The sequence below is a fragment of the Herpailurus yagouaroundi genome, unplaced genomic scaffold (genome assembly GCF_014898765.1).
Source record: "Herpailurus yagouaroundi ecotype Mexico unplaced genomic scaffold, PumYag 67641, whole genome shotgun sequence".
NCBI lineage: Eukaryota > Metazoa > Chordata > Mammalia > Carnivora > Felidae > Herpailurus > Herpailurus yagouaroundi.
In genome coordinates, this window is record NW_024420442.1 from 7,387,070 (window position 1) to 7,399,906 (window position 12,837).

General features: G+C 38.8%; 1 protein-coding gene across 4 annotated transcripts in view; it reads right to left on the reverse strand.

Moving 5' to 3' along the window:
• Window positions 1-12,837, reverse strand: part of TENM1 (teneurin transmembrane protein 1) — a 796,361-nt gene that overhangs the window by 283,721 nt on the left and 499,803 nt on the right. For 3 of the 4 annotated variants that reach the window (XM_040467961.1, XM_040467964.1, XM_040467963.1), the window contains one exon: window positions 5,818-5,970. In XM_040467961.1, the coding sequence (XP_040323895.1) occupies window positions 5,818-5,970 (153 nt within the window). The remainder of the gene's footprint in view (window positions 1-5,817; window positions 5,971-12,837) is intronic. The other variant, XM_040467962.1, reaches the window with a different exon arrangement.

Sequence of the window (12,837 nt, forward strand, 5' to 3'; positions counted from 1 at the left end):
ACAGAATCGGAAACAGGCTCCAGGCTCCGAGCCATCAGCCCAGAGCCCGACGCGGGGCTCGAACTCACGGACCGCGAGATCGTGACCTGGCCGAAGTCGGACGCCCAACCGACTGCGCCACCCAGGCGCCCCCGCTCTCTTATTTTTCAAATAAGAAATTGGAGCCCAGGGAGGTGAAGCTATAGTCATTGCATGGTCTGGGTTAAATCATTGTCATGACAGGCTTAAGTTGTGTAATATCAATCAGCTATATGTTATTAGGTCTTTTTTAAGTTTATTTATTTATTTTGAGAAAGACAAAGAGTGAGAATGAGCGGAGGAGGGAGAGAGAGAGAGAGAGAGAAAGAGAGAGAGACAGAGAGAGAGAGAGAGAGAATCCCAAGCAGGCTCGATGCGGTCAGTTCCAAGCCTGATGCAGGGCTCAATCTCACGAACTGTGAGATGATGACCTGAGCTGAAACCAAGAGTCAGATGCTCCACTGACTGAGCCACTCAGGCACCTCAGCTATATGTTGTTTGTATGGTCATATATTCAGCAGACACTGAACTAGAAAATACCTTTTTTTTCTTCACTTCAACTTTGTGGAGACAGATCTTGTAGAATGAATTTAAAAGAAATGCTACTTTCTCCCAAGGCCAGACTTTTGCAAAATCGTAAAGGATATAAAGGCTGACGTGAGTGTTCTTTAGTTCTGTCCACCCACCCTTTTTGTTCCTGTGCTCTATGTTGGCATCCGACCTGCAGGAATTCAGTACCCTCCACTACTGGATAAACTTCCTCATTCAGATGGCTGCTGACGATGTTGGACTTGACCTCAGCCCCATGCTCCTGGAAAACTGCTGGTTAAGAAATCCTCCCAATCATTTGGGTGCCTAGGTGGCTTAGTCGGTTAAGCATCCAACTCCTGATCTTGGTTCAGCTCACGATCTCATGATTTGTGAGACTGAGCTCCACGTTGGGCTCTGTGCTGACAGCGTGGAGTCTACTTTGGATTTTCTCTCTTCCTCTCTCTGCCTCTACCCCACTTGCTCTCTTTCTCTCTCTCTCGTATTCTCAAAATAAATAAAGAAGTATTAAAAAAAAAAAAAACAGAAATCTTCCCAACTTTTTTTTTTCCAAAATCCTCTCACTCTTCTATGTTTTGGGAAATGGATTACTGCAAAATAAACAAAAAACAAAAATAACTGCATTAGAAACCCTTTCCCATATGACTTATAGATTTGGCTCTGTCCACCCTTTCTCATGGCTCCCATAAGAACTGCATAAAACTCCTTTGTTTACCTGTAACAAGACAAAACACAGACCTTTCCCCTTTTGCTGGAACCTGCCAAAAGACCAAATACAGACTTTAAAAATTGCCTGTTCTTTGTCTCATAAATAATTAGCTGAGGTGAGAACTATTTGTTCTCCTTCAACTAGCTAGACACAGACATAAACATTTCCTGTTCAGGTGACTGACTGAGACTTCCTCAGAGTACAAAACAATCCCAACTGTAAACCATCTCACATGTCCCTATCCACTCCTCCTATAGAAGTCCAAGGCAAAATCCACTTTGCTCACTCTGATCTTCCGATCTGGAATGCTTTCCCTATTGCAATAGCCTGAGTAAAATCCATTTCCCTACTTGTTTAGTTTTTGCCTTTGATACTTCCTTAGAAAACCTCTTTAGCAACTTATATGTTTAGTTTGTGTTACGTTATTTCAATAACAGATGAGAAAACAGAAGAGGTGGACTCAAATGCCGTCTGTGTGTTCTCTGTGAGTTCTTGATCCTTCTGGACCTCAGTTTCTTCATCTTTAAATAAAGACGTTGTATTTGATAATCTTTTAAGATTTTAACATTTCATACTAGTTGATAAATTACACTGTAATTATTTTTAGGTCAATTTATGGATGTCACATGACTCAGGTCTGGGACTAAGTCTTTCACTCTTTTCTATCCCCTGCTCTGTTTAAAGTAGTTGTTATGGGGTTCCTGGGCGGCTCAGCCAGTTAAGTGTCTGACATCGGCTTAGATCGTAATCTCACGGTTCATGAGTTCAAGCCCCATGTCGGGGGCTCTGTGCTGACAGCTCATTAAAAAAAATAAAGTAGTTGTTACATAATGTTTATTAGTTAAAGAGAAAGTTATGACTACTTTGTAAGTTTCTAAGGTAGTAGGGGCTTTCAATTCTATTAATGTTTATTGAACAACCGACAGCTGGTCTTTCTGGTAGATTGCAATATGTGGTTGTGACTTAAGTGTTCTTTTGGAAATTCCATTCAAATTATTCAATTAAGTTTCAAAAAGAAAATGTTAGCATACTAACTGTCTATAATCAAATATTCTTTTTTCTTTCATTTGGAAATCTAAGTAGTGAGAAAAGTCTTTAATCTCCTAAGGAGAAGCAGATATATTTAACTACTGTTTATGGGGAACCAATTCCAGTAGAATTCGATTTTTTTTTCCGTGCCATTCTATTTGACTCATCACTTTGATGGTTAAGGTGATGATAATTACCAAATAATAGATGCTAAATTGTTAAGAGAGATCAAGCTTTAAAAAGAGAAAATATCTAAATCCCAAGAAGGCCATCATCCGTGGAAAAGCTGATACCAGTTTGAAAGCAGGATCTATAGTACCCAATAGGATGCCAATAAACTCAAGGTCATTTTCCAATCATTTGGTCATAATAATTACTGCTCAACTAAACAATGTGCCTGGCACTGCGCTATATGCTTTACAACCATTATCTCACTTATTCTTCACAACCAACTTTTGAGGCAGGTACTATTATTGTCATCCTTATGTTGTAGATGAGGACACTAGTTCAGCAAGGTCGTGTCAATTCATTGCCTGACATTGGAGAGCCAGTAAATGGCACGGTCAGTATTCAAAGCCAGGTCTGTCTGACTCCAGAGCCCAGGCTCTTAACCACAGTGCTACAATGCCCAATCCTGTAGAGGAGTAAGGAAAACAATGCAAAAAGGATTATCTGGTTTTTAGTTTTATATTTTAATGTACAGAGCATCATTAAGACAAGCTTCTGTGACTGTATTTATGGGGTGTGTGATGTCTCGAAAATCATAAAAGGATACAGCTGACCAGTTGAAAATATCCTTATAGTATATTACATCTTCTGCAAGGTTTGGTTTAGTATACACATGGCATTATAAAACAGGGGCTATGTTTGTACTCAGTGAGTGATATGCAGTAAAGACCTAATATAGCTGAACTATGATGTGCAGTTACAGTTAGGGTTTTGTTCAGACTGCCATAAAAAGCCAGTTTAAGGTAACAACTTGGTGTATATGGCATCAACCCTTAATGATTTTTCTTAATAAAGTATTACATTGAAATTGGTTTGGCCTGTTTGTTGTTATAATTGAGCAGAAACTTAAAAGAATTTTTCACTTATGAAACTTGCACAACACATTAAAATACAGGTGTATAGAATTTCTCTAAAATGCATCATGAATAGACTCTGGGGCTTTGCTTTCACTGGGTAAAGTGTCTTTTGTGGTTTTCACATACATTTTGCGTGTGGATTTCAGTACAGTGTAGGAACAAGGCTCTGAAATCAGACCACCAGTTTCTAGCTCTGTAACCGTGGGCAACTTACTTAACCTTTCTGTGTCTCTGTTTTTTTCTTTGGAAAACGAGGACCATACTGTTACCTTCATGATATAACACCTGTTAAGTGGCTGGAGCAATTCTTGACACACGGTTAATTATTTAATAAATTTTAGTCACCATCATCAAACTATAGCTAACTTTTGAACAACGCTGCGGTTAGGGACACCAATCCTCTCCCTCCCAAACTCCATGCAGTCAAAAATCCTTGTATAACTTGTGGCTCCTCCAAAACTTAACTACTAATAGTCCACTGTTAGAAGGCTTACCAATAACATAACAGTTGATTAACACATATTTTGTATGTTACATGTAACATATACTGTATCCCTACGATAAAGTAAGCTAGAGAAAAAAACAAGTTGGTAAGAACGTCATAAGGAAGAGAAAATACATTTACAGTACTGTGCTGTATTTATTGAAAAAGTCTGTGTATAGGAGGATCTGCACGGTTCAAATCCATGTTGTTCAAGAGTCAACTGTACTTCGGGGAAGAGAATTACAGATATCTGAATTAGCATAAAAAACAAATATGCTCTGGTAACAACTATGTAATGACCTTCTGTCTTGCATGTTTCATGTCCCTCAAATAGATAATTCCTGATTTTCAAGTGTGAATGGCAAGAAATCCCAAAGGCACCAAATGGTGGCCCTTGCACTTGCAGGTATAAAGGGACAGTAGGAAAGAAAGAGAGAAAAAGTCCAAGTCCAAATGTACTCAGACCCTTTCCTCTGTCATCACTGACCCTTGTACTACCCTCAGCCCCTCTCAGCAGCAACAATGAAAATTGCTGTGAAAGGTCAGCCAAGGCTAGAGACAGTATTTCTAAACAAGAACGTAAAGCAAACTGCATCGTGAATTGAAAACTAGGACAAATCATGTTTTCCTGAAACCAAACCATGAATTTTTACTGAAGCATAGACCAAAGAAGAATTGCCCTTTAAAAAGCAAACAAAAACAAAACAGAGCAAACCCCACAAATAACCCCCCAAAAGAAACTAAAAACAGAAATCAAGATGAGTAACTCAAACAACTACAAAACAAAATATCTTGTTTGCAACTAATCAAGCAAAATAAGACTGTCTTACCACCCCTATAAAATTGCAAGCTTCTTTTAAAAAATTTTTTTAAATGTTTCTTTTTAAGAGAGAGACAGAAAGACAAAGCAGGAGTGGGGGAGGGACAGAGAGAGAGGGAGGCGCAGAATCTGAAGCAGGATCCAGGCTCTGAGCTGTCAGCACAGAGCCCGACCTGGGGCTCGAACCCACAAACTGTGAGATCAAGACCCGTGCTGAAGTTGGATGCTTAACCGACTGAGCCACCCAGGCACCCCTCAAATTGTAAGCTTCTTGGGGGTAGACTTTGGATCATTCATTCATTCATCTGTTTATATGTGATCTCCTAAAGATATTTAGGATTCTGCTGGCTACATGTTTTGTTTGCAATTTATGCTTTTGAAGGCCATCCTGAAATTTGACAGTGTTTGAGTCCTTGTGTGCTGAATCCTATTTCAAAAGAAATCGTCATACAAACTTTCGGTTATTTTCAATACTTGTATATTAAGACTAAGATCATTCAATGTGAATAAGATGTTGGGAATGTTGGTCCTGTGACATTTATTGTAAATAAGTCTGGTAGCTCAAGCTCATGTTGGTTAAATTTAACAATTCAGTACTCCAAGTGCTTTTTTCTTTTCTCCAACTATGAAGAATTTGTGTTCCCCAACAAGAAAAAAATTCATGTTCCCCCACTTTGACATAAACATTCACCCTTATATTAAGCATAAAAGGCTTTTCCTTATAATAAACAGAAGAAATTTCCATATACCCTTTGTAAAATGTTATATATAAATGCTGGGCTTGGACACAGAGAACTTAATCAAAATCCCATGTTGCTTCAGGGTAGTTATATGCGAAATGCAATTTCCATTGTATTGAAACCTCCATCCTGTAAATATTTATCTATTTTCAAAATTGCCTACATATTTGAAAAGTTTAATTGGTTTATACTCAAGGCACTAGAGAAAGGAAAATTTGCTTTCATAAGACATTTACATGTATTTATTCTGTCCACGTAGAGTACTTCTTTCGAGTGATCATGAAATTTAATGTGAAGTGAAACCATCCCAGCTTTAGCTCTAAAGACCGAATTAGAAGAAAAGTAATCAATAATCAAGAAATCAATCATTTTGATCACTGTACCTTTTTTCTCTGATTTACCGGAAACTTTTCCTCCAATTGGAGAGTAAGTAGTATCCATGGATTCGGTCCCTCTGTTCCCTTTGCTAACTCCATTTTCATAGAGCTGTCCTTCAACTGGTTGCAGCTGCCAAGTCAGGCCGAACAAATGCACTGCTGCAAGAAAACAAGCCACACATGAACTTATTCCAGACTTGCTGACACGGTCCCTGTACCAGCTGTCCCTTTCCACCTAAAAATGCCATGACCGGTTTCCTTTTAGGCCAACCAGCTTGCACGATATACCTACGTCATACGTTTAGCTACTTTCCTAAGTAGCTATTGTTAAAGTTTTGAAGCTGTAGCTCTCCCGGTGATAGACGTTGGAGTATTAGTTAAGCAACCACAATGGGATTGGACGCTGCTCCTCAGCGTTGTTAGCCCTTCCTCTCCCATGTCCCTGAGTCGTGTAACTCTAGTTTGCATATGGAAACTGCAGAGTATCGCGAGAACATGGGAGGCCTTAGCTATGGCTCCGATGCAATTCAATGCAGCAAACGTTTCCTGAGTGCCCAAAATGCATAAAGTCGTATGATAGCTGCTGCAGATGTTAAAATATAGATGCCTACTAGGGTAGGAGTTGGAAGTAACACAAGTATAAAATAGTATAAGATATGCAGAATAATTGACGTAATACAGGTTCAATTGCTATCAGAGGATTAAAAAAATACCTGTGTTGATCAGAGTGCAGGAAAATGGGCACTCTCATATACTCTTCACGAGAGTATTACAAAAAAAACACTTTTGTGGAGAGTAATGTGGCACCATTTATCAAAAAACTTTAAAATTTGGCTTACCTTTTTAGCCCACAATTCCATTTCTATGAGTTAATTACGAATGTGTCCAAACTACAAGGCTATCCATTGTAACATTTAAAAGCTAGTAGAAAGTTATGATCAATCTAAATATTCATCAAACGAGATTAATGAAATAACTGATGATATTACAAATAATACAAGATTACAGGGCTATTAAATCATGTTGGAGAGGACTATGAACTGGCATGGGAATAATTATGATGCATCAAATGAAAAACATCAGGCTACTAAACAGTACAAACAGTATGATCTATAATGCGTGTGTGCGTGTGTGTGTGTAGACATGTGGATGTCTGGATAGAGAGGGCTAGGAGAATATACAGCAACGTGTTCACAACATGGGGGCCTATGGTGGATTTTAATTTTCTTCTTTGGGATTTCTGTCTTGTTGATAATTATTACAATGAATTATCAGTGATGTTTGCCATGCGGGAGAAAAGGAATTTTTGTTCTAAGAGAAAGGGTTTATTCTCTTGTTTCAAAGAAAACAATCCTTACAAAATATTGAAAAAAAATAAAAGAAGTGGCTTATTGTCTAACTGCTGAGGCTAGGACTTCCAGTGCTAAGTAACAGTGGTTAGGGTGGACATCCCTGTCTTGTTCCTGAGCTTAGGGGAAAAGCTCTCCGTTTTTCCCCCATTGAGGATGATATTAGCTGTGGGTTTTCCATATATGGCCTTTATTATGTTAAGGAACGTTGTCTCTAAATCTACTCTGTTGAGGGTTTTTTTTTATCATGAATTGATGCTGTCCTTTGTCAAATGCTTTTTCTGCATCTATTGAAATGATCATATGGTTCTTTTCTTTTATTGATATGGTGTATCACGTTGATTGATTTGCGAATATTAGACCACCCTTGCAGCCCAGGAATAAAATATCACCTCACAACTGTCAGAATGGCTAAAATCAACAACACAAGAAACAACAGGTGTTGTTGAGGATGTGGAGAAAGGGGAGCCCTCTTGCACTGTTGGTGGGAATGAAAACTGGGGCAGCCACTCGGGAAAACAGTATGGAGGTTCCTCAAAGAGGTAAAAATAGAACTACCTTATGATCCAGCAATCGCACTACTGGGTATCTACCCAAAAAATACAAAAACACTAATCCAAAGGGACACATGCACCTCCATGTTTATAGCAGCAGTATCTACAATAGCCAAATTATGGAAACAGCCCAAGTGTCCATCGACTGATGAATGGATAAAGATGCGGTATACATATACAATGGAATGTTACTCAGCCATAAAAAAGAATGAATTTGGGGCGCCTGGGTGGCTCAGTCGAGCATCTGACTTCGGCTCAGGTCATGATCTCATGGTCTATGAGTTTGAGCCCCGCATCGGGCTCTGTGCTGACAGCACAGAGCCTAAAGCCTGCTTCAGATTGTCTCCCTCTCTCTCTTCCCCTCCCCCGTTCACGCTCTGTCTCTCTCTCTCTCAAAAATAAATAAACATTAAAAAAAAAAGAATGATCTTGCCATTCACAGTGACAGGGATGGAGCTAGAGAGTATTATGCTAAGTGAAGTAAGTCAGAGAAAGACAAATCCCACATGATTTCTCTCATATGTGGAATTTAAGAAACAAAACAAACACACAAAGGAGAAAAAAGAGAGGGAGGCAGACCAAGAAAGACTCTTAAATATAGAACACAAACTGATGGTTACCAGAGAGAAGGTGGGTCGGCGAATGGGTTAAACAGGTGATGGGGATTAAGAAGGGCACTTGTGATGAGCACCAGGTGTTGTATGTTAAGTGTTGAATCACTAAATTGTACACCAGAAACTAGTATTACACTGTATGTTAACTAATTGGAATTAAAAGAAAAACTTAAAAAAAGAAGTGGTTTAAAGGAACAACAGATTAAAATTGGCTGGGCTGATCAGGGATGCTTTAATGAAGGAAGCAGGATTAGAGATGAGCCTTAAAGAATGTATAGAGCTTTGACAGCTGACAGTAATGGGTAGGGTGAGGGGGCAGGTTGAACAAAATATGACTTTGTAAAGCACAGGATGTATTTGAGGCAAAGAAAGTTGCTGGGGTTGGCTGGAGTATAGCTATGTATAGATGATAGTGGAAGTTAAGGCTGGAAGGGAGGATTAGGGCCATGTTGTGAGGATGTTGAATGCCACACTTAGATATTTGGGTTCAATTTATTAGGCAACAAGGAGACATTGCTATTTTCTGAGCAAATGAGCGTTATGATCAGTTTTCTTCAGGAAGATTAATTTGATAGCAATGGGGAAAACTGATGGCTTCTAGGTAAACAAACGATATCATCGGAGCAACCCTTTGTGGGAAGATAAATCCAATACTAGTGTGGAGCACGATGACTTGGGAGGCCTAAAGATTTGGCAAGAACACAAATTGGGATGACCACTGCAATAATCTAGGTGAGAAATAATGAGCGTCTCAATTAGGGCAGTGGCAGTGGGAATGCAAAGAAGGCAATTCCTTAAGGGGAAATTGCATAAACGTCATCTCAGGGTTTGGTAACAAGTTCTGTGTGTGCATACATGTATGTTCACCGCACGCTCATGCACGCATGTAGGTGTGCTGGGGGCAAAAATAGAAGAAAATGAGGGAAAGGGAGGAATACAACATAGTTAAGGTTTGAAGCCTGAGTAACTGAAAGCATAGAGCAATGATTAATAGAGTTAGGGGACTGTGCACTTAGCCCAGCACTAGCTACAAATAACTGGTGCTGGACATGTGTTTGTTGACTGATGACTAGTTGGTTTGGGGCAGGGTAGGGTGATGGGGGAAATATAATGAATGCATCTTTGGAGGTGCCGGCTTCCAGGGACCAATGGACTGTCCAGATAGAAATGTTCAACAAACGAGCTTTGGAGGTTTGAAGTTCTGGAGAAGTATTAAGGCTAGCACAAGACTGCGGAATCATATATGCACAGAGGCAATGGCTGACAATGTGAGAATGAATGAGGTCACTGAGGGCAGATAATGTTGGGAGAAAACAATAACTAGGACAGAAGCTGGGGAAATCTTTTTATCTGTTTTCTCATTGCAATTTTAAACAGCAACCAAATCTTACCAAAAGGAAAAAAAAGTGGATCTGTTCATAATCCATCTAACATTTTTCTTTATGTTTCTAGGCAGAGTGAAAGGGGCTAATTTGTATGTCTAATACTCATAGATAGTATGTGGATTAGCAACCAAGAACAGGAAATCTGGCCAGATAGCCTATTTAAGAATCATTTATCCACTTTTAGTTGGAGCTAGAGATTTCTAACACCTACCTTCTAATTTATCCTTAAAATTTTAAGCATTTAATTGGTTCCTACCCTTTTCTTTGGATTAAGGCCAGTGCTGCCTGATGAATTTCTCTTGCAATTATTGGAAACAATTGGAACTCAAATGATAGTGGTTCTGAGTAAGGTACAGTATGGCATGCTAATAAAGCTATATTAGTGACATTCCCCAGACTTCCTTGCCAAAAGACTCAAAGTATGGTTGGTTTAACATACTTACTCCAATTAAAGGGGTTTATCAGTTTTTAAAGAAAATTTGGTCTACTCTGTCCCCCAAATAATTGGAAAATTATGGATATTAAAAGCTATACTGAAAATGTGTTTGATTCCCTTGGTTCAGTTACGTCTGTGAAATTAGATTGGCTATAAGGAACAAAAGGCATAGTGGTTTTCATTTTGAAGATCAAGCGGGATATTTTATATACTTTAAGTTAAGCCAGTTTCCTAAGGGCACTAAAAAATGGCAGAGAAAATGCATGTGCTGAAAAATCACTTCAAAATAATAAGGCAAGGATTAATTTTTCACCATCAAATGAAATGGACTGCTAACAGTCAATCAAGACAGGCAAAGAAGTGTGGGCACATTTAGCAGAATACTCTTTGAGAGTGGCAAAGCTTTATCATTTTTTAAGTTTACTTTGTCTTTTCCAGGCAATAAGCTATTTGTAATGTATATTTGTATCAATACATAATGCAAGTGAACTTACTTGCTACAGATTAGGGGTACCATAGGGGTACTTTCCTCTCCTCCAAACGGGACTTCCATAAGCTGAGTTGTAGAAGGAAGTCAGAAAGTATGTACAGGGTAGACTAAGGTAACTAGGTAACTCTAGTCTTGGAGTTCTATTAGAAATAAATAATATTGTGTTCATACTAAGACCAATAAATAAAATCATGTTGATCTTTGCAACATACCAATACTCCACTAGAAAGATCCAGCACTACTTATTTTATGGGGATGTATTTGTTAATTCATTCAACAAATACTTTCAAAGCATATGCTGGGCACATTGGGAATGTTGGAAATATAGGCAAAGGTAATAACAAAAATATTTAGCAGCCAGGACACCGTAGGTACTGGCTGACCAATATGGAACAGGATCTAAACAACCAATACAGCCTAATCAGGACACGCTGATTGCTTATCAGCCTTGGATGCAGGATGAGGATACAGAGCCCTTAGCTTCTCGTGGGTCCCCATCCAGATCTACGCTATGTATCTATAGCCACATTTTGGAGGCAAGTCTCCCAAGCCCTAGTATAAACATTATAAGCCAACTGGGTAGAATTAAGGGTATAAAAAGGTAATGAAAAACAGGCACTGTTTTTCTAAGTTTACAGCAGTGAATACAATCTTTAAAAAACCTCTACATTCCCAGAACTCATATGAGAGGGTGGTGGGTTATGACATGCAGACAATGAATAAATGTATGATATAATTAATATATAATAATATGATATATTAATATACCATAGCTGTGTAGAAACAAAGAAGCAAATAAATGGAATAATGTCAGGTAGTTATTGTAAAAGAAATAGGACTAGTCAAGGAAGGCTTCTCGGAGAAGGTAATATTTGAACCAAGTTCTGAATGAAGTGAAGCCATATGAATATTCAGTTGAAGAACCTTCCAGGAGGAAAGAATGGCAATTACACAAAACTCCGAAGTTTTGTATGAAATGTTTGAGAAACGCTAAGGAGGCCAGTATGAGTGGAGCTCAGTCAGGAAGAAGAGTGGTAGAGGGGCACCTGGGCGGCTCAGTCAGCTGAGTGTCTGATTCTCGATTTTGGCTCATGTTCTCACAGTCCGTGAGTTCAAGCCCTGCATCACTCTGTGCTGACCGTGCAGAGCCTGCTTGGGATTCTCTCTCTCACTCCCTCTCTCTGTCCCTCCCCCATGCATTCTGTGTCTCTCTCCCGCTCTCAAAATAAATAAACTTTTTTTAAAAAGGAAGAAGAGTGGTAGAAAAACTCTTAAACTGAAGGACTGCACCCATGATTATGCTAGATCTGTGCTCTAACCAACTTTACAAACTGGTCACTAATAAATCTTACAAGTGAATAGAAAGTGATAAAACTAAAATCATGCATACTGAAATATGCATTTTAAAATGAGCAATTCTAGTTATAGTAGACCTAATAGAAATACTCGTGACCCCAAACTCAAAGTTATTTTTCATAAAGACATATATAAAAATATACATCCTCAATGGGTAGAGGCTGACACGACCCAGATCTTTCCAGGAGTACCAGTCCCATGTCGCACTTTGCTGAAATTCGGTGGCTGGACAGAATGTGCATGCCTATTCAGATATTCTGGGAATAATGTCATTTCAGCTGATTAAGAATGTGCTCCTAACAAATATTCCCTAGTGCCAAGCCCTGTACATTTTATAATCATTATCCTTCTTGGTTTATCCAGTTGCAAAGAGCTATGCTCTGAAATTATAAATTTATCACAAAGGTAACAAATGGAATATCTCACCCTCCCCAATTGCCAAACTCAATCTTGGATCTCAAGGCAGGCTAACTTTATGAGAAGAAGCTCTTGCACATTTCTCTAGGCTGAAAGCTCTGAGTCTCTCAGTAGTTACTTCTCTGCTCTTTCTGTTAGGATGTTGGTCTTTCTTTCTCTTAAGTAAGACTGATGGTCTCTAGTTAAATATTTATAACTGATACTGCTTCCTCGTTCCATTTCCCTTCAAAAGGAAAAATATTCATGTATAATAGACAGACCATAGGAAAGCTTCAGAACTAGATGTAGGACATACGTGCTTAATGACCTAGGTCTGTATCATCCCACATGGCAGCCACTGGCTACATGGTCTATCAAGCATTTGAAATGTGGCTAGTCAGAGGCAAAGTGTTAGTAGAAAAGAAAAATCAGAATATATCCAATTA